Source organism: Mandrillus leucophaeus, unplaced genomic scaffold, assembly GCF_000951045.1.
Source record: "Mandrillus leucophaeus isolate KB7577 unplaced genomic scaffold, Mleu.le_1.0 Scaffold225, whole genome shotgun sequence".
NCBI lineage: Eukaryota > Metazoa > Chordata > Mammalia > Primates > Cercopithecidae > Mandrillus > Mandrillus leucophaeus.
In genome coordinates this window covers 4,342,541-4,369,140 of record NW_012102310.1, presented here as the reverse complement: position 1 = coordinate 4,369,140, position 26,600 = coordinate 4,342,541, and the positions used below count along the sequence as shown (strand labels likewise).

The window sequence follows — 26,600 nt, the reverse complement described above, 5'->3', positions numbered from 1 at the left end:
TTGAGAATTTGTAGAGACAGGTGAAAGATGAAATCTTGACCACTCAATTATGTAGCAATGAACAACAAATACCGACTCATATTGTATCCAATTAGGTATTTATTAGCTGGGGAAAAATTATTTGGAAAGACAACCAGGAGCTGCTCTGGGACCAGGTCCTGCCACTTCTGGTCTAATTAACATTGCAATGGCAGGTTTCATCTTGTGGTGGTTCATTTTAGAGAGAGGGAGAGTTTGTCCAGCAACCAGGCATTAACTTGATAATTAGGATGACAGAGGCTCTGTTCTTCCTCTTTGTCCCTATTCAATGGCTCAATTAGCTGTGTCTGTCTTGGATCTGTTATCATAAAAGAAGTACTTGGAAGGGAACTCGGTGTCTTAACTCAAATAAATAGCTTAACAAGCTGAAGGTGGTAGAAATATACTACTGGTCTGATTTCTTATAAAATATGCTGGGTCTTGTGTCCACATAGTAACAGGAGATAGGAGGAGGATTTGCTGTTAGCTTCAGGATGCCAACATAAGTTAGCCAAAGCATGTGACTGCCATCCAAATAATGAAGAGGCATTCTTTGAACATACCACACCACACCACACACACACACACACACACACACACACACACACACACACAGAGTATTATTTATATCAGCCATATAGGGACACACATTCTCCTGGAGCCAGGATATGTGTGAGAAAAATTAAGAGTTAACCAAGAACTGTCTTTTGCTTAGAAACAACCAATATTTATATATATAGTGCTTTCTACTTGGAGCTTCCACTTAATGTTATTTCATTTGTTTACTCAACAATGTGGCTGTCTCTAATACCCCAGTTTTATAGATGAACAGACTGAGGATCAGAAAGGTTAAAGGCTTCCGATCCAGGCTTTCCAGGGCCAATTGCTGTTCCCTTTCTGCTGCGCCCTGCTGTCTCTCAGGAGAGGGCCTGTTTATGGCTGAGTTGCAACTCCACTGGAGGCCAAGAAGGCAAGGACAAATGCTGGCATTTTCAGATAGGTATTTATTATTAGGCTTTGCCCTGTAGTAACTGTTAAATCATACCTTAGGCCTGCCTCTTGGCAAGGTCAGGGCACATATAAAGCATTTCTATAAAGTTAAATTCCTGATGGGAGGCTTTTAAGGTTTTTATATTTTAATGAAGTTATTAAAATGAAAGTTCAGACTTGCATAATTCATAAACATTCACTGCTTCTTTTAAAATCTCTTCTACTAAGCTATTTTTTAAAAATTTCAGTGAAATCCTTATAAACATAAAACACTAACACGTCTTTCCAGTAAGATTAGAATAGATTCCTAATTATAGTAACTGGAGATTTACTGTGATATATTATTGCCCTTTAGGCTAGTTTCATTTGCAATATTTTCACTACATTAAAGACAGTGCCGTAAAATGCAGGAGTGTTTTCTAGAGACACAAATTGAATTGGCAACTTTTAGTAAAAGTAGCTTTCAAATGCTTACTTTTTTTTGTAAAGTCTAGAAATTGGAAAATTCCCTTAAAAATGACTTTCATAGTGGTATATATTTTTACTTTGACTTTTAGTGACTGTCACAGATCTTTGCAAGTTGTTATCATAATAATGCTGCTGGATTGCGTGTTTTAATGGATTCAAACTCCTGCCAATACAGTTGATGAAAATTTGAAAATCTACAAGCTAATGACTTGCTTTTTTTTTTTTTTTTTTTTTTTTTTCTGGTACTCTTTGCAATCAGTCTAGGTTTTTTTTTAAGCAACACATTTTTAGATTTTGAACTTAGGGTAATTGCATCTTACTTTAAAATCCTTTCTTATTTAGATGCATAATGACATTGTATAAATGTAACGTCTTACTTCTCAGCAACAGCAGCCAGTAGTAGAAGCAGCAGCAAGTACATTTTAGGAACATTAATAAAATAGAGACTTTCTCCTATTGCTTTACTTTCTCACTGATATGTTGAAATTCTTTGTATTATAGGGATATTAATATTTGATCTGTTTATGTGAGGCAAAGCTTTCTTTTAGTGTGTTACTTACGTTTCAAATTCATTTATGGCATTTATTTGGGAAGAATGACATCTTTACTATATTGTTCCCTATCCAAGAGCATGTTATTTAACTATTTACTTAGGTCTCAGTTGAAGTCTTTTGGTGAAGTTATATAGTTTTTCTCATAGTTATATTTATAAGAGAATTACTAAATATACTATGATACATTCAAACAAAGGGATGCTATGCAACCACTAGATATGGCAGACCGATATGCTGGTCCAAAGAATCTCTATTATATATTGCTAGGTGAAAAATAATTACAGAATAATGTGTTTAAAATCCCATTTTGTAAAATGCATATATATATTTGTATATATATGTATAGAATTGATATAAGCAGAAAGAATACCTGAAATGATATAAAATTTCAAATTATTTCCTTGAGTCAATTAACTCTGAGGAATGGGAAAGGATTAGAGGGGCTGATTTGAGTTACTTTTTTACTTATGTATGAAAAGAAGTGGTGGGGTTATGGGTTAACTTTATTTCTTGAGCTTTCCTATAATTTTAAAACTAATATTCTAGAGAAATATTTAAACACAGTACTATTTGTGGAAGCATTTGTTTCCTTAATAAGGATATGAAAGTTCATAATATTCTCAACAAATGACAGCTGCATCAGTAGATTACTGAGTAATCTTGCAGTTTCATATGTATATGTAGTATATGTAGTAATTCTGCAAGTGCACTATCACGAAATGTGCATTCAGCTCTTGTTTTTGTTAACAGGACACTTTATTAGTTAATTACACCATCATATTGTTGACTGAAATCAGTAGTTTGAAATCTATTAATTTCTTAATCATGTTGCTTTAGTTTTGGGTAAAAGCAGTTTCAGTGGTTCTGAGGATATAAAATAAATGTGCTTATTTCTTTTTTAAGTTAAATAAAATCATTTATTTCTGAAAGAAAAAAATTATAGAAAGCCTCCTAGTTTTCCAGTCATCACTGAAAATGATGTGCCACCAAACTTAGGCCATTAGTAATTCAAGAAGGCAGTCAGCTGCTATGGTCTTTTGGCTTCCTTTGATAAGGAGTTAGTCTTTAAAACAGTGGGCAAGTAAGATGCTGAATCATTGCCTTATCTGTTCATGCTGGGCAAAAGGTGACCAGGGGATCATTCTCTGTCTTTACTTTTTCCCTTGAAAATGCCTTTATGACTGTCATTGAGGTATAACTACAGTAATGTGTGCATTTCTGTGTCACTCTCTTCTTTTATCTCTTGGAGATAGTCTGCTTCTTTTTTCTTCTTTTAACCACCAAAGGTGGTGGGGAAGGGGGAAATGAAGGAAGGAAGTAAAATCTTCTGAAAATGATGGCTAAAATAACCAATTGATTTTAAGAATTCCATTATCTGGTTTTTATTTATGAGCTGTTATTTCTATTATAATAGGATTACTACTATATGATGCCAAAATAATTGCATTAAGTGATGAAACTAAGTCAGATCATTTGGAAGATGAGATAAAATAATCAGTTAGATTAGTGGAATTTAAAAATTCATAACTGATTGTTTAGGCAGGGTATATTAAAGTCTGTTTCTTCAGCATATATGCTAGGGGCTCTGAGAACAGAGACATAAGTAGACACAATCTCTGCTCTCAAAGTAGCTCATGGTGCAGCAGGTGGCAAGACTATGGTGAAAAGGGAACAATAATGATATCTTCATAACTGAGATTAAGAATAAGGTATTAAGGAACCAAGTAGAAACAGTATATACTTTTGGGAGCAGAGGTGATTTAATAAAGTACAATTTTTTCCTTTTTTTTTTGAGACAGGGACTCGCTCTGTCACTCAGGCTGGAGTGCAGTGGCACAATCACAGCTCACTTCAGCCTTGACCTCCTGGGCTCGAGAGGTCTTCTCACCTCAGCCTCCCAAGTGGCTGGGACCACAGGTGTGCGCTACCATTCCCGGCTAGTTTTTTTTTTTTTTTTTTTAATTTTTTTGTAGAGATGGGGGTCCCACTATGCAGCTCAGGCTGATCTCAAACTCCTGGGCTCAAGCGATCCTCCCACCTTGGCCTGCCAAAGTACTGGGATTACAGGTGTGAGCCACTGCACCTGGCCAGTACAGTTTTTTTTTTTTTTTTTTTTTTTAAAGACTGTCTTTGATGTTTCCATTTCTGAGCATTATTGTAGAGTTTGAGACTCAAAACATTGCATGCTTTTGTCACCTATTATAGGCTTTACTATCAGGAATCTTATACCTTTATAAAAGGAAGGGGAAAATAAGCACTGACTTTTGCTACATGTTTTTAATAGTTTTATTAGAAACTCCCAAATATCTCCTGGGAGAACCCACTAAATATAATTTTTAAAAATAGGAATTTGTGGGGGCTCTATTCCTCCCAGTGCAATTACCTGCTAGAAATTCCGACCTTCCTTTTTTTTTTTTTTTTTCTGTTTACTGAATGAAGAGAAGGGAATAGAAGTGTCCAACTCAAGAATGCAAATGTAAGCATTCTGGGTTGGACCAGTGAGATATGCAGCTGTGGGCTATTTATGGTTACCCATGGAAAGGCTTGAGGGGTTCCTACAAGACAACACAAAGGTTTAGAGATGTCTCCTTATAAGCCTATAACACAAAACAGACATACATTTATCTCAGTCTTATATTTCAATCTGTTCCATTTCCTAGAGCAACACGTATTTACAACCCAACTGTAAAGTAGTAAAGGAAATTTGACAAAGAAATTTTGAGTAGAAAGGTGCCTTTGAGATCATCCTGAATAGCTGTCCCTTTTATCTATTCTCTTTCAAACATCAAGGTGACTTCCTGATTCTGGTATTGTGGGATGTGATAAATAGGTAGGTATTACTCTAGCTCTACCTTTCAAGATTTTCAGACTTTCATCATATCCTTGTTCAGCTTTCCTTTTCCAGACCACAAAGTCCCACTGTTCCTAGCCTGTCCTCACACACAGCCCCTTCATCCCTCTATTGTAGCTGCCGTCCTCCAGCAGATAGTCATCTAACACCACTGTCTTTCCTGAGGTGGACAACCAAAACTCTGTGTATTGTGCACATGAATGAGCTCTGGACTTGGACGAAGGAAGGGGATTTTCCTTCCCTTTTATTTATAAAATCTTCTGTGACACCATCAAGCCTTTTTTGGGGTAGCAAAAAAGACACGTTCACTTGGTGAATGTCTTCAATATGGTTCTATGTGACATTTTTCTTGATTTATAATTGATCCTATTACTCTCTGTACTCTAAATCGGGTCATGTTTTCCCTTCAGTGTATTATTTTTTAGCTTGACCCAAATGAAGCACATCTACCACATTTTTAGGCTTACTCAGCTCAGCTAGATTTTTTAAATTTACCCACTGAGCTTTGCATTTCAATGGCTGGAAACATTTGTCTTACCTTCAGAATTACAAGTTTTAAGTGACTGGTGAAAGTGCCTTAAAACAGACCTCCCTGTTTCTACTTCTTCATCCATAGATTTCTCTTGTTAACATTATTTAGCTGAGATGTATTTTCCTGGTAAGTTGTCTATTGCAATTCAAATTTCTTTAATGTTAATATTTATATATGTAATTTTGACCCAAAGAGTGCCATAACAATTTACAGGGGTAGTAAGCTTTTGTACTCCTACATCATACTGCCCCTCTCGCAATAATATCACGTACTCCTTTACAGAATTAGCCCTAGCTAAAATTTAGTTGTCAGTAAAAATTTTCTTTAATTTCCAAAAGGCACCCAAATCCCTTAAACTTGGACTCTCTTCCACCATGTTCGGCAACCTCTCTTCTGCACCTGTACAGATACAGCTGAAATGTCACTGTTTTGTGTCTCATCCTCTTTTGTGTATGAAGAATAAGTCACTAAAAATAACATACCAATCTGTGCATTAGGAAGAAACTGATACAGTCCTTTCCAGAATAAAAATCATCGATGACTATTCAATGTCTGGTGTTATGGACTTGTTGATCTCACCTTTTCTGTCTAAGTAGCCAAAGAATTAATTAAACAGTCAACCAACTGATTTATGTTAGTGAGTTCCATGATAGAATTTTAGTTCGAGTATAGAGGATATTTGGAATCAGGTCACTTTTGGACATCTTTCAAACTGCAGCATGTAGTTACCCACCTGTTCTCCAGGTTGAACCTGCTGAGCAATGATAAGGACCTAGACATCATGTTTTATTCATTGGAGTCTGAAGACAGTCTGCTTGGGTTGACATCCTAGCTCTGTCAAATAGTAATCCTGTGACCTCGGGCAAGTTATGTACCTCTCTGTCCTTCAGTTCCATCATCAATAAAATCACATTAAAAATAGTATCTACCTCATAGGGTTGTAATGGAGATTAAATCAGCCATATGTAAAGCATTTAGAACAGTGTCTGGCTCACATTCTGCTATGCAAGTGTCTGCTGTTTTTGCTCATATTCCCAAAGATTGGCATGGTGCCTGGCACAAAGGAGTTTTCACATGATGTTTGTTGACTGATTGGATATATACTTGCTGGCTAAAGAATTTACTTAGGAGTTTTTGGGCTAACTGTTCTGAACAAATACATTACAGTCTATCACTTATTTCTCTTGATTTCACGTCTGCTCATTTCTCTAAAACTGTTAGTCCTTCAGGCATAGCATTTCTATCCATTCTGTGGAAACGAGTAACTGTGCCTGGGTCCCAACTTGTGCCGGGCTTGGCTATAATCCTTTCTAATTACTCATTTTCTAGAATGATCCAGTTTCAAGACTTGTCATTTGTTTTTTAGACCAATCTGTTCACGTTTTAGGAATTTAGATTATTTTATCAATATTGTAGTTAAGCATTTTGAAGTGTCCCAGAATTGATACTATATTGTAACATTCATGCCTAAAATTATGATGAAGCTTCTGACATCACAGCCAACTTATTATGCATATTCCTGTCCCATTAGCTCAATAAGATGCCAGTTTATTTGCATATTATTGCTTGACCCTGATATCATGGCCAATTAATTTGCATATCCCTATCTAATTGGTTCAAATAAGTTTTTGCCATTTTATTTATTGGCCTGGCTCCCAGACTAGTGGCTTTTAGTTCAAATCAATTGAATTTGGAGTGTTTTTCTTTGTTGTGCTTTCAGCACCAGTGGAAGGACAGATAAGGGTGGTAGTCAAGGGTATTAGGAAATAGCTTCAGAATGTACAAAGGAAACATCTATTGCTTTTATTTCCTCTTTCAGTGGAGGAGACTCAAGAAAAAAAGATAATAATTTAGACATGTGGGCAAGGTATTTTTCAGGGAAGAGGATACTGGACTGATGAAAGAAATAGAACTTCTTATTTGAGGAAATTCCATTATATAAAGCAAAAGATGTATTCTATGTTACTGACAAAAAAAAAAAAAAAATTCTAACTTGGAACTTGGCTGACCTAGGCCTCAGTTAAAATTATGACATAGTGTTTTAAGCCTCTGAAGTATAGTTCTCAAATTTAAGATGCATACAAATAACATAGGTATGTGTGTATGGATGGGGAGGACCTGTTTAAAATGCAATTTCCAGGTGCCCACCCCTAGATATTCAATTGCAGCTTGGTTTGAATTAGTCCTTGAAATCTTAGTTTTTAATAAGTACCCGAGGTGATTTTGATGGGGTTATGCAAAATATCACATGTTGATAAATGCTGCCTAAGGGAATGACCTACCTCTGCTGGTTCATGGTTTCTCCTTGGAATCTAGTAGTTACCTGAGGTTGGGTGAGTTGCTCTTTCCTAAATGATCTCAAATATTTAAATCTGGCTGCATTTCCCAAATTACATTTCTAGGACAGTAGAAAAGGAGATAGAGAAAAGACAAACCCACGAGTAACATTTAAAAAATGGCATTTTCCAGAAAACAGAGTGTGTGTGGGTGGAAGGAGAGGGATAGGGTAAATTTTGCTGGCCTAAGTCACAGTAGCTAATCCACACACTGGCAGTGTGACATACAGTGATGGCGACTCCTTCATCACCACGAGTCCCCTGTTCCCTCTCTATCATTTCCCTCAAGTAGTTGCTGCCACTTTCAAACATTTCATTTCCCTTTTCTTTTAGAGACTTAGATGTTTTGGGGGAACTCTTCTACAGCTCCAAATGTTGCTTTTCACAGTACAGATTTCATTTCATAGTGACAAGGCAGGACCAGGGATGGCCAGGAAGAGGACTAGGGATGGGGCAAAGAACAGAGAGTGAAAGGGACAGAAAAATGATGAAGGAGAGCACTTTGCAACCATTGTTGACCTGATCCCACCTCCTAGCCACCCCGCTAGCTCCTTGATGTTCAGGAGGCTGCTGGAATAGCTACATGTGATTTCAGCCCGTTACCATATGGGTTTCCAGGTTGCCCCCATGCTTGACATACTTTTATTATGTTCCCTACTCCTCCAATTTAGGTGAATGCAAACCACATCAAAGGACGGTACGCTTTTTATCCTTGTTGATTTTCCATGGCTACTAGCAGTACAAACACAGAAAGAAGTCTCAAAAGAACTACATGCTAGCTTCAGGGAATGAAGGAAGTGTAACAGGTCTGTGAGACCACATTCTGTTTCATATTGGGCCCAGCAAGAAGAGGAATCTGCCAGAAACCACAAGTGAAGCAAGAAAATCAATTTGTGGTTCTGAGAAGGCAAGAAAGGGGCTGCCCTGGAGCTATTTGACTAGGAGAATCCATAAGGGTTTACACTTACGAACATTTTCCCCAGTCTCCAAGAATCCCTCCATCTCCAACAATCCATGAAGACTCCATTTCTAGTCTTCTCTACCGTGAGGACCTCATCTTGATGTTTTGGCTTTGGGCAAGGGAGAAACCTCACGCAGGTTAGAGCTGAGGAATCCTCATTCTCTCCCATCTTGAAGGTAGGGGTGTGGGCAAGGCTGAATGCTACATTGGAAAGTCCTCTGCATTGAGAACAGGGGGATCTGAACTTCAGTCCTACCCTCAGGTCAGCTGAGATCAAATGTCAGTAGCGATAAGAGCAATCGCAAGTAATGAACACCCCCATCTGTGTGCCACATGCAGGAAGATAGTTTATGGACACTGTCTAATGCCTCTAAGCTTAAGTTTTCTCACTGGTAAAATAAGAATGTCATCTTCAGAAACTACCTCACAGTGCTATCATGAGAACCACATGAGAAAACCAAGTTAAAAAAGATTTCTAAATTAGAAACCGTTCTCTAACTGATAATGTGACTTTTTAACAGTCAAAAATAATTCTCAGATTGAAGTAGAAAAACAGAATTTCTACTGAATAGATCAAAATTTAAAAGCTATAATCACTTCAATTTTTGCTGATTTTAAAGTTTAGTGTTTCCTTCTTTAAACAGCCATGTCCTTAAATAGAAAACTTTCAGAATTTCATTTAATTTACAATAGAAAGCCTAAACTAAACTTACAGTGTTGACATTCCTCGTTAAAGCTGTACTCAGAAGTGTCAAATTTCTGAGATGACAAAAAACAAAGTGAAACACCAAACTTGAGGAAAGTAATTGCTGTGACACAAATAGGGACAAGAAGCAAAGTATCTGATTAGTCTCTGACTTGGGAATTTACACAGGTATAAATTTAGGAATAAAAGTTACATACTTTAGCTCAAAACTATGAGACACACAGCCTCATACCTTTGGGAATCCTCAACGTTTCCAGTGCCTTCACTTTGACCTCTTTATTCTCTTCCCCAATTTTCCCAAGTAGAAAACATTTATTGTTTGAAGGAAGATTTACTCCACACAGAGATGTGTAAAAGGCAACGAAGCTATTGAGACATGTTTACTAGGCAGAAGGCTTGATTCTTTCCAAGTACAAGGCAAAAAATCCTACACGTATTCTACAGCACCAACTCGCTCCTGAAGAACAGTCTTGCAGCCTACAAGAGTCAAGATCTCAATACAAATACAATCATGCACTGTGTAACCACATTTCAGTCAAGGATGGACTGCCTATAGAATGGTGGTCCCGTAAGATTGATACTGTGTTTTTGTGGTGCCTTCTCTATGTTTAGATACATAAATACAATTGTCTACAGTATTCATTATTGTAACATGTTGTGTAGATTGGTAGTCTAGGAGCAATAAGCCATACCACATAGCTTAGGTGTGCAATAGGCTGCCGAATCTAGGTTTGTGTTTATGATGTTTGTGCAATGATAAATAACCTAATGACATATTTCTCAGAATGTGCCTGTCGTTAATCAACACGACTGCAGTTAAATTCAGAAATCCTCACTGTTGCTCACAAGCACTTGAAAGTTGGGATATTAAGAATGCAAGTGCAAGAATCTACTGTAGAGATGTGCATAGTCCAATTAAGCTTGTCACTGTAAAGTATGAAGGGCTGGGATTTGCATCTTTTGGCATATGGATATACAATGGAGGCAAAATCTTTGTGCAATGCATTTTGAGTGAATACTGTAGGAAGGAAACAACTTTGTTGGAGAGCAATAAGAAAATTATTTTACATATGTTTCCATGTTTTATTTTCTCAAATGTTTTGTTAATTATCTTAATTCACTATAGTGTCTATGCAAAACGTGGGCCTACTGATACGTTTGCCTGAATTAATCAGCTAATTCCATCAAACAATCAGATAAACTTTTTTCCCCATTGAAGCAAGTAATTGGTTAAATCATCCATTGGTTGCTTTCCCATGTTGCATATTTAGACCAAGATTTGATAAAATTACTAATAGAAATGACTACAATAGTATTTAGTGAGCACTTAGTTGTGCCAGGCCCTGTGCTTTCATTTAATTCTCATAGCATCATCAACAAAGTCCTCTCATTATTCCCACTTTATAGATAATGCAGCTGAGGCTTAGAAGAGTTAAATAAATAACTTGTGCAATGTCAAATTGCTAGTTAGTGGCAGATGGAGTTTAAACTCTGGCAAAACAACCCACTTTGGTTCCAATTAACTAGTCATTTCCAGCAAATGTACTTTGGCATTTGAATTACCTAGAATGATCTTATTATATAATTTTGTTCTCCTCGTACATAGGTCAACTTACTTTGAGACAGACCATCCAAGTGCTTAAAGTTATTTTAATGGTAAGTGGGTTAGACACATTTGAAATGCAAGAGTTGTTTTTTCAGGCCATAGCTCCTTTGTAAATAATTCATTATTCATTCAGCAGCTATGCTTAGTGCTACCCGTCACTGAGAGCATTGTGGGAGGGATAAATACAGAACACAGTCTAGTGAGAGAGAAGCACGATGTTTGAGGGGTGTAAACAAACGGCTAGCGGCATTTAAAAAAAGGCAAAGATTTGTTCTACTGGGATGGATCTTAAAACCATGAGGTCTTAAGACCTCATGAGTGGGTGGCATTTCAGCAACCTGGAAGAAGTGAAAAAGTGAGCCATGAGGTATCTGTTTTCTCTCCCAGACACCCCATGGCTGTTCTCTCTCCCAGACGCCCCATGGCTGTTCTCTCTCCCAGATACCCCATGGCTCAATTCTTCACTTCTTCCAGGTTGTTGCTGAAATGCCACCTACTCATGAGGTCTTCCACAAACCCCATTTAAGATGAATCCCCAATACTCCTTATCCTACTTCCTGCTTGACTGCTCCATAGCACCTGTTACCTCTTGGTAGGCTCATGCTTTTGCTATCTGTTGGTTTATTCTCTGTCTCCCTGCGTTAGAATGCAAGCTGCAGGAGGGGAGGGTCTTTGCACTGTTTTATCCACTAATGTAAACCTAGTGCTCAGAACAATGCTGACTTAAAGTAGGGACACAATATATGTTTATTGAATGAATGGAGGAGATAGTACTTAAGCTGGGCCTAAAGAATGGGTAGGAATTGGCTAGACATTGTTGGCAGGAAGAAAATTCCAGGTGAAGGAAATGACCTAAGCAAGTAATGGAGGCAAAAAGTTGTATAGTTTGTTTGCAAAATAGTGTGCTGGTCAATTTGGTGAAAATGAGATATGGCATGACATAGGCTGGATGTATCTACAGTACGTATACTTAAGTGAAGAGAGTGATTATGGCTTAATTCCACAGGCAGTGAAGAGCCCTTAAAATTAGGGCTTTTTAGCTAGGCGCGGTGGCTCATGCCTGTAATCCCAGCACTTTGGGAGGCCGAGGCGGGAGGATCATGAGGTCAGGAGTTTGAGACCATCCTGGCTAATACGGTGAAACCCCGTCTCTACTAAAAATACAAAAAACTAGCTGGGGGAGGTGGCGGGCGCCTGTAGTCCCAGCTACTCAAGAGGCTGAGGCAGAAGAATGGCATGAACCTGGGAGGCAGAGCTTGCAGTGAACTGAGATCCGGCCACTGCACTCCAACCTGGGCGACAGAGCGAGACTCTGTCTCAAAAAAAAAAAAAAAAAAAAAAAAAAAAAAAAAAAATTTTTTTTTGGGGGGGGGAATTCATTTCTGGGACCCTGGAAGAAGCCAGGACAAATGAGGGGCCCTGAAGCTTTTCTGGCTTCATGGTAACACTGCTCTGGAATTCTGCTGAAGCATATAGGATGCCTTAGGAAGACTAGCAGAGTACTAGACATAGGTGATGAGGGGATGGTTGACATGGACATTTGGGATAAAGCATAAGAGAGAGGATACAAAGAAATCATGTCATGATAGTTGGCTGTTGAACCAAAGGACAGGGAAATGTTAAAAGTGTCTGAAGTTACCTTAGGATACCAAGTAATAATCTGGGAGTGAACTGTTATTGTAGTTAAAAATTTCTCTGCATGTTTTTCATTTATAGTCACATTAAATACTCTATATTTCTAGAGAACACTGTGCTCTTTGCTTTACATTTGCTGTGTTACACTACTAGGCACAATAAAAACAGCAAGTTATTAAATAGGGTCTTAATGACATGAAAGAATTAGTACAGCTTCCCCAGATGACTTATTTATAAAGAGAAATAAAGTTAGGTACCAGGAGAATTTGGCTGACAAATTAGTGGATAAGTAAGGGGAAGCTCAGCTGTAGCACTTTTTAGCTGTTATGCTTCAGAATAAAAAATCACCATGCTGCCTTAGGATGACCTTTTGAAGTTTGCAATATTTTTATTAAAGAAAGCATTGAATAACCAGTAATGTTGGTTGTAATTCCACAGCCACAAACAATGACAACTGCAGTCAATTTATGATGACCTTGTGGCATATCAAGAAAATTCCTCACACTTTAATGATTTAGCGGAAAATTAAAAATATAATTGATTTAATCATACGGAGAAGAAGAAAAATTATGTTCAACCGTGGAAGTGACAAGTCCTTGAGCTGATTTTGCTTTTGAGGCAGGGTATACGTTATTCACCATGTTTTACTGAGATTGGGTTGTATAGAACTTTAAATCCCCACATCTCTCCCATCCTCAATGTAAGCCGTGGAATTAAATGCATTACCATAGGGGTTCACTCTCAAACAGAGATTTCATTATGCATATATGTTGAAATACCATGTCTTTAATAAATGGTATTGTAGGAACTATGTTAGGCTATCAAATACCTAATAAATAAGTCTCAGAGAAAACATTATTTTTTATATCGTGGGTGAATTTTGACCAAAAACCCCCTCCACACTCAACAAAATTATAATCTGTCATAAGTACTCCCTTTCAGAAAAGAAGCAAACATTTTCAGCTTTCAATGCCATCAAAAAGACAATGGATACTTTGGCTCCAAAGAAGGAAAATAGATTTCATCTTCTATGCCAATTCCTATAAATTGAGAGTGGCTTCCTGGGGCACTGTGTTGGGATGAATTCTGAGACTGCTTCCAGGCTCCGTAGGAAAGAGAACTGTGATCAATTAAGGAGTGGGGAGTCGCAGCATGTGCGCCATGCATTTGGTATCCACGATGAAACAGCATTTGAAAAAAATCAATAAACACCGCAGGCTTACCAGATAAGCCACCCACATCCATCTTCTTCAGGTTCTTTGCCTCCAGAATGACAACAGTCAGCTTACCAGCAGTAGGTACGTAGCGAAGGGAGAAGCAGATATCACCCAATTTCTCTTGCTAAGAAAACCAATAAGAAAGCATTAGTAATTTTCCAAATACAAGTAAATAGAGTTTTAACATATATATTGTAAATTCTTCAAGAGGAGGATTATGTTGATTAGAATTTGAAAATTTTAGATCCATTGGCATTTACACAGTGGCCTTTCATTGACTAGGGTATCAAGAGTAACAACAGCTTTTATTCTTTTTTAAGACCATCTATTTCAGTTTTTAACAAATATCATCTATACTTTAATGTTCATCAAAATATATCTATAATTCAATGGTGCAGGAAATGAGAACAACATGACTTTTAAAGAGAGTCTGTGCTCTGAATAGCACTGCAAAACTCTTGGCAAAATTTTCATATTTTTATTAAATAACTTTGAAAAAAGCCTAACGCTTTAGTCTAATCAATCCACCTAAATTTTTGTCCTTTTACATTTCAAATAGGATTACCTCTAATACTCTATATTTAGGTTTTTGGGAAAAAGACTTGCATTTGTGTTTCATTAAATTCTGTTTATTGATGAGAAATTCTGAATTCCTGATAGCTGAAATGTAACAAAGGATAAGGTTTTGCATTTTTAGTATTACTCATCTTAAGTGAGGTCTAACTTTTTTTCCTAATCCTAAAAATCTGAGCAGCAGGCTAGAAAATGGAAATCCATATTAACACAATGCAAATGCATCTCATAACTTCTCATGTTATTCCGCTGATACCATACCTTAGGCCCAAAGACCATTCAACAGTCCTGTACTCAGGCGTTTTTGAACAACTGATCAAATGTTTACAATGATGATGGTATAGGGAATTTTACATTTTTTCGGAAAAGACTCCTACTCATTATCCTACCTTAAGTTTTTTATTTTCTAGGGTGATTAATTAAGAACTATATTATTGTTCAACATAAGTAGAATTTGCATTCACATTTATAAGCATGAGATAGAGATAGAGAGAGAGTGCAAGAGAGAGAGTTTGTTGTATGCCCCTCAGATACTGCAGGCTCTAGAGTGCTTTCTGACATGCAGGATGGCAAATCAGGACTTATTTTAGTGTTTCCCACAATGAAATGTGAATTCTGATGCTATAGAAGGCAACAGTTATGTCAGACTTCTGCAGATAGACTTTTAACATAGGAATGAGCTACAGAAGGCCATATACTAAGGCACTTTCAAGTTATACCCTTATTATGACTATATGTGTCTTTATCTATAACTTGACATATATGTTAAGTCAGCCAGAGTCTCCAGTGTGGAAATAGGTGCCTAGATGTAATTTAACAGGTAAGAAAATGTAATTCCCCCCCTCTTTTTTTGGGGGGGTGTATTCGTTATATCCATTTTTCAGAAGAGAAAGGTTGTAATTTATCTGTAATTGAGAGGTAATACATTCAATGTGTGAGGGAGAAATAGCGCCTCTTTCTGCTAAAGTAATGTCTGTGCTGGAAACATCACCATATATGTTTATGGCTCCAAGTCTTTCATTTCTTGAGTCCCTATAGCATTTTAGCATACATCTCTATGTTACTAAGAACTCTGTTTTTGTCTTAGTGTGTATATGTCTTAATTCTCCCACATGACTGTAAGCTCCTTGAAGACAGGATCCATGATTAAATTATCAATTTCCACACAGTTTCAAAACTTAAAAAGTGGAAACTTTAGAAAATACCTGTGTTGAATTATCTAGGTCATAACCCCCTTCCATTAATATAAATAATAAAGAGTTACTTCTAATGTGCTGAATTCACCTGATGTTCCTACACACTCTTAGGAATTAATTTATACAACAGGAGAGGCTAGTGGAATAAATTACTCTTCAGAGTCTCTGAAAATAAAGAATGGGAGACAATATCATGGAAATTAATATAAAATATGGACAAATTTATCTGAACTTTATGGGACAAGAGAAATGTAAATGAACAAAATTGCTGTTCAAAATGCTCATTAGAAGGAGGGTTCTTTTTTTTTTTTTTTTTTTTTTCCCCAGAATTCTGTCTATTTTCCACAATAGCCTCCTTGGGGAACTGATTGTGTTGCAGGTTCAGGTTACTCTAACCGTTCTAATTAGGGATTTCAGACATCACTGCTCTCTCTTAAATAACATCTCCCTTTATGGGCCATAATCTAATTCCATGATTAATTTAGGGGCATTGCAATTGTGTTAAACAGAGAAATGTCACAAATGTCTTTCTTCCAATATCTTTTTATTCCTCAATCTTATGACACATAGGAAATGTAAAATATTTTACATAATACTTATCTTCAGAAGAGAGTATTTGTACAGTTTGAAAAAGCATGCTGAAAGCAGGAGAAACCTGTGATGTTACTTAACAATTTTAAAGTTATGGGATGGGGGAAGAATGAGTGTTTGGAAGAAAAATACGGGCATTTTGGGAGAAATAAAAATATGAAAAAGTGCTTTTTTTAAAGCACCCTTTACAGATCTACATTTGCTTCATTAGTTTAAGAACTTTAACATGTAAAATTTCATTTGCTCATAAAATTATCATAATTGATATGCCAAATTGAATGTGTAGTTTATATTAATTAACTGAAGTACTTTCCAAAAAGTTTTAACACTTTATTACTTCTGGATCTCCAAAATATTTGAAAGCTAGCCCTTGATTTTCCTGAAATTTGTGTCCTTTATGGGCATCAACAAGATAGAGAAAAACTCATTTCCAGGAAATGGCAAGGAAAATACCTAGTTTATACTAACCTTTGTCTTGTTAGTGAAGTTTTTGGAGGTTTAAGTATATGCTTCCCCTAATGCTTTAAGAATCAGCTTTAATAATTGTCTACCAAAAGTTTGAAAATTAGGGCAGCTTTCTTTTACCACCTGATAGTTTGATCCTAGATTAATTGATTTAGGACATTTGCAGATATGATTGTCATGTGTTTCTCACATGTTGTGGAGGATGAGGGACTTGAAGTTCATGTGAAACAAGACCTAGAATATGTATCCTGGGAAGGCCCTGATACTGCCTGCCAGAAGGACACTCATGGCAGGACGATCTGGACTTCTGTGTCATCCCCACAAGGTGTGTTCTATTCTGCCCCAGTCAAAACAAGGCTTGTGTTTGTGGCTTATATAGTAGGCCAGTGTTGTTACCCTGAATCAGATTTAAAGACTCATGCCAGTATGAATTTTTGGAAACAAATATTTTCATTTCCTCAGTGAAGTCTTTCATTGAACTTCTGTGATGAGAAGAAAAGCACTTCTGATCCTAGAGTCTTGTTCTAGCATGTGAAAGTTTTACTCTATCTCTTGTCCATCAACATAGAGGAATTAGAAGAACCCAGTAGTTTTATATGAAGAGTTTTACATCAAACTCTAATTTCATAGTTTTGGAATGCCAGTTTGGAAGAAAGATGGCTGCGTAGTAATTTATAAACATTTAATATAAATATTTTATTTGTCACTCCAAAGTTCTAGAAACCAAGGTTTTCTAAATTAAAAAGAAAGTTTTTCTTTGGTGGGATTATGGTGATGGAGACTAAAAGGGTTCTTGGAAAATTTGCAAAGAAAAAAGAAGATACCCAAATCAGATCCTTGCTGCTCCTTGACAATTTTGTCTGCTTTTTTTCTAGAATAGCCCTGTGAACTAGGTACTGTTATGTCCATTTTATATATAAAGACTTTGAGACTCAGAGGGTGTAGGTTACATAGCTGTCTCAGGAACTGGGGCAAACTCTTTTGACTCAAAATCATGAGTTTTCTTTACTAGTACACTGCTGTCTGGAATGATAGAAACTAATATTCCAGTTGGCCATCCACTTGGTTATTCCACTATTACTTTATATCTGTAACTAAATTAATGTTCAATACCAATCCCTCCCCTCAACTATTCTTTCCAACATCCTTCTGTCAGGGTCACTAACGCATCTCAATTTCCTTTCCCTCTGTTTTCGTCTATTCATTTAACCCACAAGTCCTAATATTTCTCGTTTTGTAAATGTCTCTAGATTGGATCCTCCCTTCCTTCCTTCCTTTCTTCCTCTCTCCTTCCTTCCTTCTTTCCTTCCTCCCTCCCTCCCTCCTTTCCTTCCTTCCTTCCTTTCTTTCTTTTTCTTTTCTTTCTCTTTCTTTTTTCTTTCTCCTTCCTTCTTTCCTTCTTTTTTCTTTCTTTCTTTCTTTCTTTCTTTTTTCTCTCTCCTTCCTTCCTTCTCTCTTTTCTTTTCTTTCTTTCTTTATTTCTTTCTCTCTCTCTCCTTCCTTCCTTCCTTCCTTCCTTCCTTCCTTCCTTCCTTTTCTGCCTTTCTTTCTTTCCTTTCACTTCCACATCCATGTCAATATGACCACCATCTCCACATGATACTTGCCACTATCACCACCACCTTCACCATCCTACACTATGACCTCTGCTACTACCAACATACCACTTCAATCACCTCCACCTCCATTTTTACCATCAGCTCCATTGTGTTTGAGCCCTAGTGACACTTCTGTCATATTTTCTGAAATAGTCTGAGTAAAGACCTCTTTATTTATAGTCTCTCCAAAATTCAATGCATACTACATACTAATGCCAAGTGAATGTTTGAAAGGTCTGAACCCCTCTTCCTGACTTTCAAGAAGTTTTACACTTTGCCTCTGTCCTAAATGTCTAAACCATTTTCTCTTGTTTCACTGCTTCTTCAACCCTTAGAATATATTTTGAACCTGACCACATGCCTTCATTCATAGGGTTATCACTCTGGTCCAAGTTGGGTGACTAAATGTCCTGATTTGTTCAATATCCTCCTGGTTTAAGATCTAAAAGTCCTGCATCCTGGGAAAACCCTCAGTCCCAGGCAAGCCATGACCAGTGGCAACCTTAAGTCCATGTCATTGTCACTTCTGACCTAGACCTCTGTAGTAGCCTCATAATAGCCTCTTTGCACCTCTTCTTGCTCCTTTCTAGTTTCCTTCTTGCTTAAAAGGCAGCGTGATCCTTTTAAAACGGAAATCTGATCATGGGACAATTCTACTCAAAGCCCTTTGATATCTTCCCTTTTTACTTAGAATAACATCTGTTCCTTATACTAAAAGGTCTGATATGATCTGACCCCTTCGTATCCTACCACTATTCTCCAGATTTCACTTCCTCGTCCCAAAACATGCCAAGCACTCTTCTATCTGAGGGTCTTGCATTGCTGTTTCTTCTGTCAGCAATATTCTTCTCCTAGATACTGGCATGAATTGTTTCATTAGTTTATTCAGCTTTCTGCTTGTATGTTACCTCTTTAGGGACTTTTTCTGTGGCCACTCTATCTAACGTAGTCCAATGCGGTCCTAAACACAAACATTACCTCTCCTCTTGCCCTGCTTCTTTTTTGTCTTAGTACATGTCATTACTTGACATTCTATTATGTCTGTTTAGGTTTTCTTCACCAGGATATCAGATCCATAAGAGAAGAGACTTGTTTTTCTTACTGCTGTGTTCCCAGCACTAGAATAGTGTCTAGGCCTATTGAATGAGAACATGCAGCTTCCCTACAACTGAGTAAGTCAGGTTGGTCTTTGCAGCATCTTCGTTTGTCTTGAGTTCTCTGAGCAAGCAGACTCAGGCAGATTTTCAACATGAGGTTTATAGGGGTGTGTCCTTTAGATCAAGTCCTCTTTGGGAGCGAGGGAATTGGGATTACACAGGCAGAGAAGTTGGGCTGTGAGACAGTTACATCAAAGACCTCAGTCAATTCTATGGGGAACTCTGGAGCGTTGAGAGTTCTTCAAAGATATTTGGAACTGGGGCAACAAGGATGAGATTTTATCATCCTGAATCCCCCAAATATTGGATGTGGGCTGCTCCTACATCTTGGGTCAGCATCTTTTCAGCTGAGGGTGATGCCAGGAAGGGGGAGCTCAGTTGTGAGCTATAAGCCATCAACACTCCCTTCAGCCCAGCTAATAAATGCATTGGTCATGAAGATGGTACAAAGATTGGGAAGTTTGCTACAACAATCACTGTTTCTCTGTAAGCTATATTCCTTCCAGTTACCAGACTTTTGCTCAGTTGAAAATCCATCTGCAATGCTTTTATTCCCTTCTGCCTAATGAAATTACTCCTAACCATTAAGCCCTAGTCCATGTTCAAAAAAAAAACAAAAAAAAAACAAAAAAAAAACAACAAAGAAACAACGAAAAAACAAACAAACCCTCCTTACTATCCTTATTATTCTTAGCCCACTTGGATTTCTGCTAGCAATTGCTTTATAGCCAGTAGAATGGTGCCTAGAGATTACTTTTTCCTTATTTATTTCTTATATGTGAGCTCAATTCACCTTAAACTCCAGAAGAGCAGGGACTATATACTACTTTTCTATGCCTAGCTCCAGGCACATAATAAAGGCTTCTAAATAATTGTCAGTTGACTGTATTGAAATGAGGAACTCACCAGTCGTCTGCTTTGTAAATAGCACTGATGTTAGTGCTCTAACAACAGTGTCTCCAGTTCAATCCAGTCAAGTAAGGAATTTTTTTGGAGCTCCTCCTTTGTGCCTAGTACTATGGACACTGCCATATTAGCCCTGTCATGAAACTAGAAACAAAACCATTTCTGGAGGTACAGTTTTTATAAGATAATTTCAAGACCCTGTAGGGTTGCAGCCAACACATAAGTGCTTTTGCTGGTGTGATTATCTCATGAAGGGGCCTTATTACTATTAGGAATTTCAGCTTTATGTGTAATTTATTTTAGTCAATTGCCTTGATCACTAGGTGGAACCTGCCAGTTAGTGTTAGAAAAGTTCCAGCTGTGAGATTCAGAGAAATTAACCTGCTCTTTTAGAATATGGAGCTGACAATCAGAAGGCAGCTTTGTTCAGAGCAGCCTGATAACTTCATTATTTTTAAAAAGATGCAGCCACTGAATAGACACAAAATTAATGATTTACTAGACAACGACAAAAATACCTTTCCTTTTTGGAAAGCATTATAGATAATTAGAACAGAGGTCATCTCCAAAGAATAAATAAAAAGCTTGATTTAAAATGAATATTTATTTAATGGCTTCTGTAGCCCCATACATCGTTTTATGTGGAAAAAGATGGGTTCATTTCAGTGACCTTTGCAAATGGGGCTAAGCGCATACATTTGATGGAAACACTGTACTCTTGAGTGAGTTTTTCAAAAGTATCTGAATTAATGCTGTGACATTTTAAAAGGACATTCTATTTATGTTAATTGTAGGAAGATTTTTCTATGTGTTAAATTGGTAACATATTCTTTGATGAGTAGATGATTTTTCTCTGAGGTTGGGAGTCTTGTTTAGAGATGAAAAACAAATGGAGACCTAATTATCTCTCAAATGAAAACTCAGACCATTTGCTTAGTCCCCATTAATAAAAATACTAAGATGGTCTTCACTTATATGAAGGACAATGTCATGTTTTTAATTTTAATAAGTTAATGGGTGGCTTTAAATATATCTTTGGGTGGTAGTATTTTTCATCTTCATTTTATTCCCACATTACTCTCATACTCCTGAAGTATCTGCCAAATCGGTATTTACATCTAATGGACCAGATGGTCACAGTGTGAAATGTTGCCGTGTGATGTGTTCAGGCTAGAAAGACTGAATCTGGCCTAGTGTACAAATGCACAGTAAATTGTTCAGGTGAAAGACAGAGTGTATCTTTGGATGCTTATTCTTTAGGCCTACTCTATAATTCATTGGTTTATATTCGTTCATTTCTTATTAAAAAATAATTACTGAGTTCCACCATAGACTCTTCTAGGTTCTAGTCTAGGCTCTATGGATACCTAGATGAGTAACAATATAATGCATTGACTGTACCACAGAAGTGGCACAAACGCTGTAGGAGGCAAAGATTAAAACTTTCCAGGGTCTAGTAACAGAACTAAGGAGAGGGGAACTTTAATTTGAGATTTATTCCCCCAATAATCATTATAAATTTCTGCAAGCCACCCCAAATGCATGTTCTTTGTAAAATCAATGTGCTGGCCATGCAAATGTAGCTTTAAAACATGCCTTCTAGCTTTGCCCTTTTAACCAGAGCTGGTGTCTATGGGAGGAGAATGAGGGCAGGGGACATGTAAGTGTCCTGGAGGAGCCGTTACCTGGGCTGACATAAGGAAGGTTCAGCAGGAAGTCAGGATGAACCCTGTCCACAAGAGGGCGTGAGTGTTCTAGGCACAGGAATGCATGTCCACAGTACTATACCACTTGAACTGCTTAAACCAAGTTACTCTTCTGTAAGTATAAAATTCATGTAATTTAATTGAAAATGGATTTCCACTTTATGATTTAGAAGTTCAAAATTTCCTCATGATATCCATAATTTATCTTTTGATTAACTGATACACTTGTGGTCCCATTAGAAATAATAATTCATAGAAAAGCAGATATTCTGATGTGATCAAAATAAGGATGAAAATAGAAAATCAAAATGCTTCTGAAAAGTGACAGTAGGCCAGGCATGGTGGCTCATGGCTGTAATTCCAGCACTTTGAGAGGCTGAGGCGGGCAGACTGCTTGAGCCCAGGAGTTTGAGACCAGCCTGGGCAACTTGGTGAAACCTTGTCTCTACAGGGGGAAAAAAAAAAAAAAAAAAAAAAGCCAGGTGTGGTGATGCACACTATAATCCCAGCTACTCAGGAGGCTGAGGTGGGATGATTACTTGAGCTGAAGAAGTGGAGGTTGCAGTGGGCAGAGATCGCACCACTGTACTTTAGCCTGGTAAGATAGAACGAGACCCTGTCTCAACAACAAAAACAAACAAAAAGTGACAGTAAAGTACAGTAGAGAGTGGTGGAAAGAGTACTGGACCGCCATGGGTATTCATTCACTATTTTTTGGTTTAACTGATATTTATCGGGTACCTCCTCTGTGCCAGGCACTGTTCTAGTCCCTTGGGCACAGTGGTCAATAAGACATGCAAAGTCAATGAACAATGAGTAAAATAAAAGACATGTTTGGTAAGGTATGTGCTGTGGAAACATGTAAAGTAGGCGGGGGATAAGGATAGCAATTTGAAACAGGAAGTTCAGGGAAGGTCTGTATAAGAAGGATTTGAAGGAGGTGAAATGTGGTCAACTGCTTAACCATCGGGGCCCCACCTTCCTTGTTTTTATAAAACAGGTTTGGATAACATGGTCCTGAAGGTTCTTCTGGCTGGGAAATCATACATTTCCATGATTTTACTTTATTAGAGCTACCTGTCTGGTTATTCTTTCTGTTTTACTGGACTGTGAACTAATAAATGGGTGTTTTAAGCCACGGAATTTGTGGAAATTTGTCACATGCAATCAAAACCAGTAAATGCACTCAGTTCTCTCTCTCCTTTCCCTCTCTTATTTAGTTATCTTCATTGCGGATTTCATAACGTAATCCATTGGAGTACGAGAAGAAAACATTAGACCTTCTATTTATATTTACTTCTATCCCATATTTTTAAAATTGTGTTTCATTTATATGTTTTATTAAACACATCATATGTTGGTATGGCACAATGTATATCTGATTTAAAGATAGACAGAAATATTGGGAGTATGTGCCAAATAGTTTACTACTGACAAAAGAAAAAATAACATTAGAGATCTTTTCTCCAACATTAAAATATGCTTAGACGATTGCTCAGTGACTTGGTGACAACATAGACTCTATAGTCAGGCTACTCAGGTTCAATTCCCAGGTCTGCTTCTTATTACCTACTAAGCCTCCGACAATGTACTTTCTCTTTTGTGCCTCACTTTTCTCATCTCTAAAATGGAAGAATAGTGATGGAGTCAGTAGAATTATATTAGTTAGTATGTAAAAAAGAGTTAGAAGAGTCCTGGCTCACAAAATGTACTGTGTGAGTGTTCGCTATTATTATAACAAAATTCGTATTTCAATTATCCTCTTTTCTACACATGTCATGTCTCTCTGCTCCTTTTCACAGTCAAATTTCTTAAAGAAATTGGATACAATGACTGTCCCCATTTTTCATGTTATATTGATTTCTCTCTCCACCATTTTATTAAAATGACCGCTACTAAGATTTCAAATGCCATCCATATTAGTGAAACATTAATATTTTGCAGGTCTCATTTCCATGAACTTTCAGCAGAATTTATTGACTCCCTTCTCTTCCTCGGATTCTGTAATACAATGCTTTCATGATTTTAGTTTCTCTGCCTCCCTGGCCACTCACTCTTGGTCTCTTTTTGCAGGGCGTAGTTATAGCTAACATCTTTTCTTCATAAACTAATCTTATCCCAGTATATGGTTTTAGTTACAATATGGAAGTGATTCTCCAGTTTGTATCTCTAGTTTAGATGTTTTCTCTAAGCCCCAGACTTTTATATCCAACTGTCCACTAGTCATTGAATATCTCACACTCGTTTTAGACTCAAATGCCAAAAACTGAATTATGATCTTTCTTCTAAATCTGGTTCACTCGATTTCAACAAATGATACTAGCATCCAACGGGTTGCTTAAGCCAGAAAACTGGTCATTATCATTGATCGTTGATCACTGACTTCTTTTGAGTTCTGATTTTATTTATTACAAAATCTCTCAATAGGTTCACTTGCTTCTGTCCTTATTGTCTTCACCATGTGATCAAATAATCTCTCATATAGATTACTTCAATACCCTCTTAATTGGTTTCCTGAAATTGACTCCTGGAATACAATTGACAGAGTCACCTTTTAAATAACAGGTATGGTATCTCACTCCTATAATCCCAGCACTTTGGGAGGCCAAGGAGGGTGAATAGCTTGAAGCCAGGATTTGAGACCAGTCTGGGCAACGAAGCCAGACTCTGTCTCTACAAAAAACCAAAAAAATAGCCAGGCATGGTGGTGCATGCTTATAGTCCCAGTGACTCAGGAGGCTGAGGCAGGAGGATCAGTTGAGCTCGAGAGTTTGAGTCTTCAGTGAGCTATGATTGTGCCGCTGCACTCCAGCCTGGGCAACAGAGCAAGACCCTGTCTCTAAAAAACCAAACATCAAAAAACCAAATCTTAAAATCCTTAGGTAGGTCTCCTATCTCTCTTGAGTAAAAGGCCCAAATTCTTACGTTCATTTAGAATAATCTTCAAGTTCTATTTCCTGCTTATTCCTCTGCCTCATCACATCCCTCTTTCTCCCTCTGTGCAACAGCCACAAGGAGAAAGCCTTCTTTATGTCACTAACTGTGCCATGCCACCTACACTTTCAGAGGCTTCACATAAACAGTTCCTTTTGCTTGACATTCTGCCCTCTTGCCACCCTCCCGTTTACTTAGTTAACTTTTACTCATCTTTCACGTCTCTCCTCAAAATTCATTTATTTAGAGAAGACTCAATCAGACCCTTTTAATGGACTTGTTAGTAGTGCCTTGTACTCTTCTTTTAAAATATCTATTCGTTTGTAATGATGTATTGATTTGTGTGATTATTTGATTATATCTCACTTCCATGAATTTGATCTCCTTTACATCGTACCCTTTTATTTATATGCAGATGACCTGGCACATGTATTATGAGTACATATTTATGAAGCTAAAGAATGAATATATGTATTGAGTATTCCACTCTGGCAGAGCCTGCCAGAGTCTCTGTAGTTTACCAAAAGTCCACTCTCTTCTTCCTGAGAACACGGCTAGACTACATTTCCCAGCCTTTCTTGTGGTTAGATGTAGTCTTGTGATTGGATTCTAGCTAATGGAATGTGAACAGAAGTGATGTGTACCACTTCTAGACCCAGTCCCCCAGAACTCCTACCCATGATTTTTTTTCTCTTCTATGTCTGTGATAGTGACCTCAGAGTGACCTTGGAAACAACATGCTGAAATGCTGAAGTTGGCAGAGGTTCAATGAGACAGGATCCTTGAAGATTTAATAAAGCAGAATCCTGCCTGCAAAGCTGGAGCCTCCTTATCTTATTGAGCAAGCAAAAAAGTAGACTTCTCTTTTGTGGAACCCATTACATGTTTGGGCCTATTTGTTATTGTAGCCTAGCCTGAAATAATTAATACTAATAAATAAATGACTTCTAAACAGTGTTTTCAGAAGTATAATTAGTGATCCCCTTAATCTGTGGCTTGTAGAAAATGAGTAAAGATTAGTCTTATAGGTCAAACCCTTATTCTGGGTTTTCAATATGCCAGTAATGCCAAAAGGAGCTAGAAACAAAGGATGATTAAAACATGTCCTTGCCCTAAGAAGCTTTTTCAGTGCTGGGGTGGACAGGCATGTAAACAAAAATTCAACATAAAATTGTAGGTGTCATTATAGAAACATGTATTATAAAGGACCACTATAGAGAAAATAGAGGAATTTGTAAATAATTACTTCTGTGACTTTTTAGTGCAGAGTAGGGAAAAGTGAATTCCAAAAATGTCCTTGTCAAAAGATTCTTTATGCCATAGTGTGCTGAGGCACTTGAAATTCTACCATTTATTACCTTTAGCTAAAGCTTTAGATCTCTATGGGTCTTTTAAAACAGTATGAAACACTGTTTCACCCTCTAATGGGTAACATGGCATCCATCATTGTATGAAATTTTAGTTGGCCAGAGGGCAATCAAGCAGGAGAAAGAAATAAAGGGTATTCAATTAGGAAAAGAGGAAGTCAAATTGTCCCTGTTTGCAGATGACATGATTGTGCATTTAGAAAATTCCATCGTCTCAGCCAAAAATCTCCTTA

The 26,600-nt window shown here is 37.3% G+C and overlaps 1 protein-coding gene across 2 annotated transcripts in view; it reads right to left on the bottom strand.

Annotated features, from left to right (window-relative positions):
- The window catches only part of SYT1 (synaptotagmin I), a 503,705-nt gene that overhangs the window by 94,669 nt on the left and 382,436 nt on the right, over positions 1–26,600 (bottom strand). For both annotated transcript variants that reach the window (XM_011981396.1, XM_011981395.1), the window contains one exon: positions 13,881–13,998. In XM_011981396.1, the coding sequence (XP_011836786.1) occupies positions 13,881–13,998 (118 nt within the window). The remainder of the gene's footprint in view (positions 1–13,880; positions 13,999–26,600) is intronic.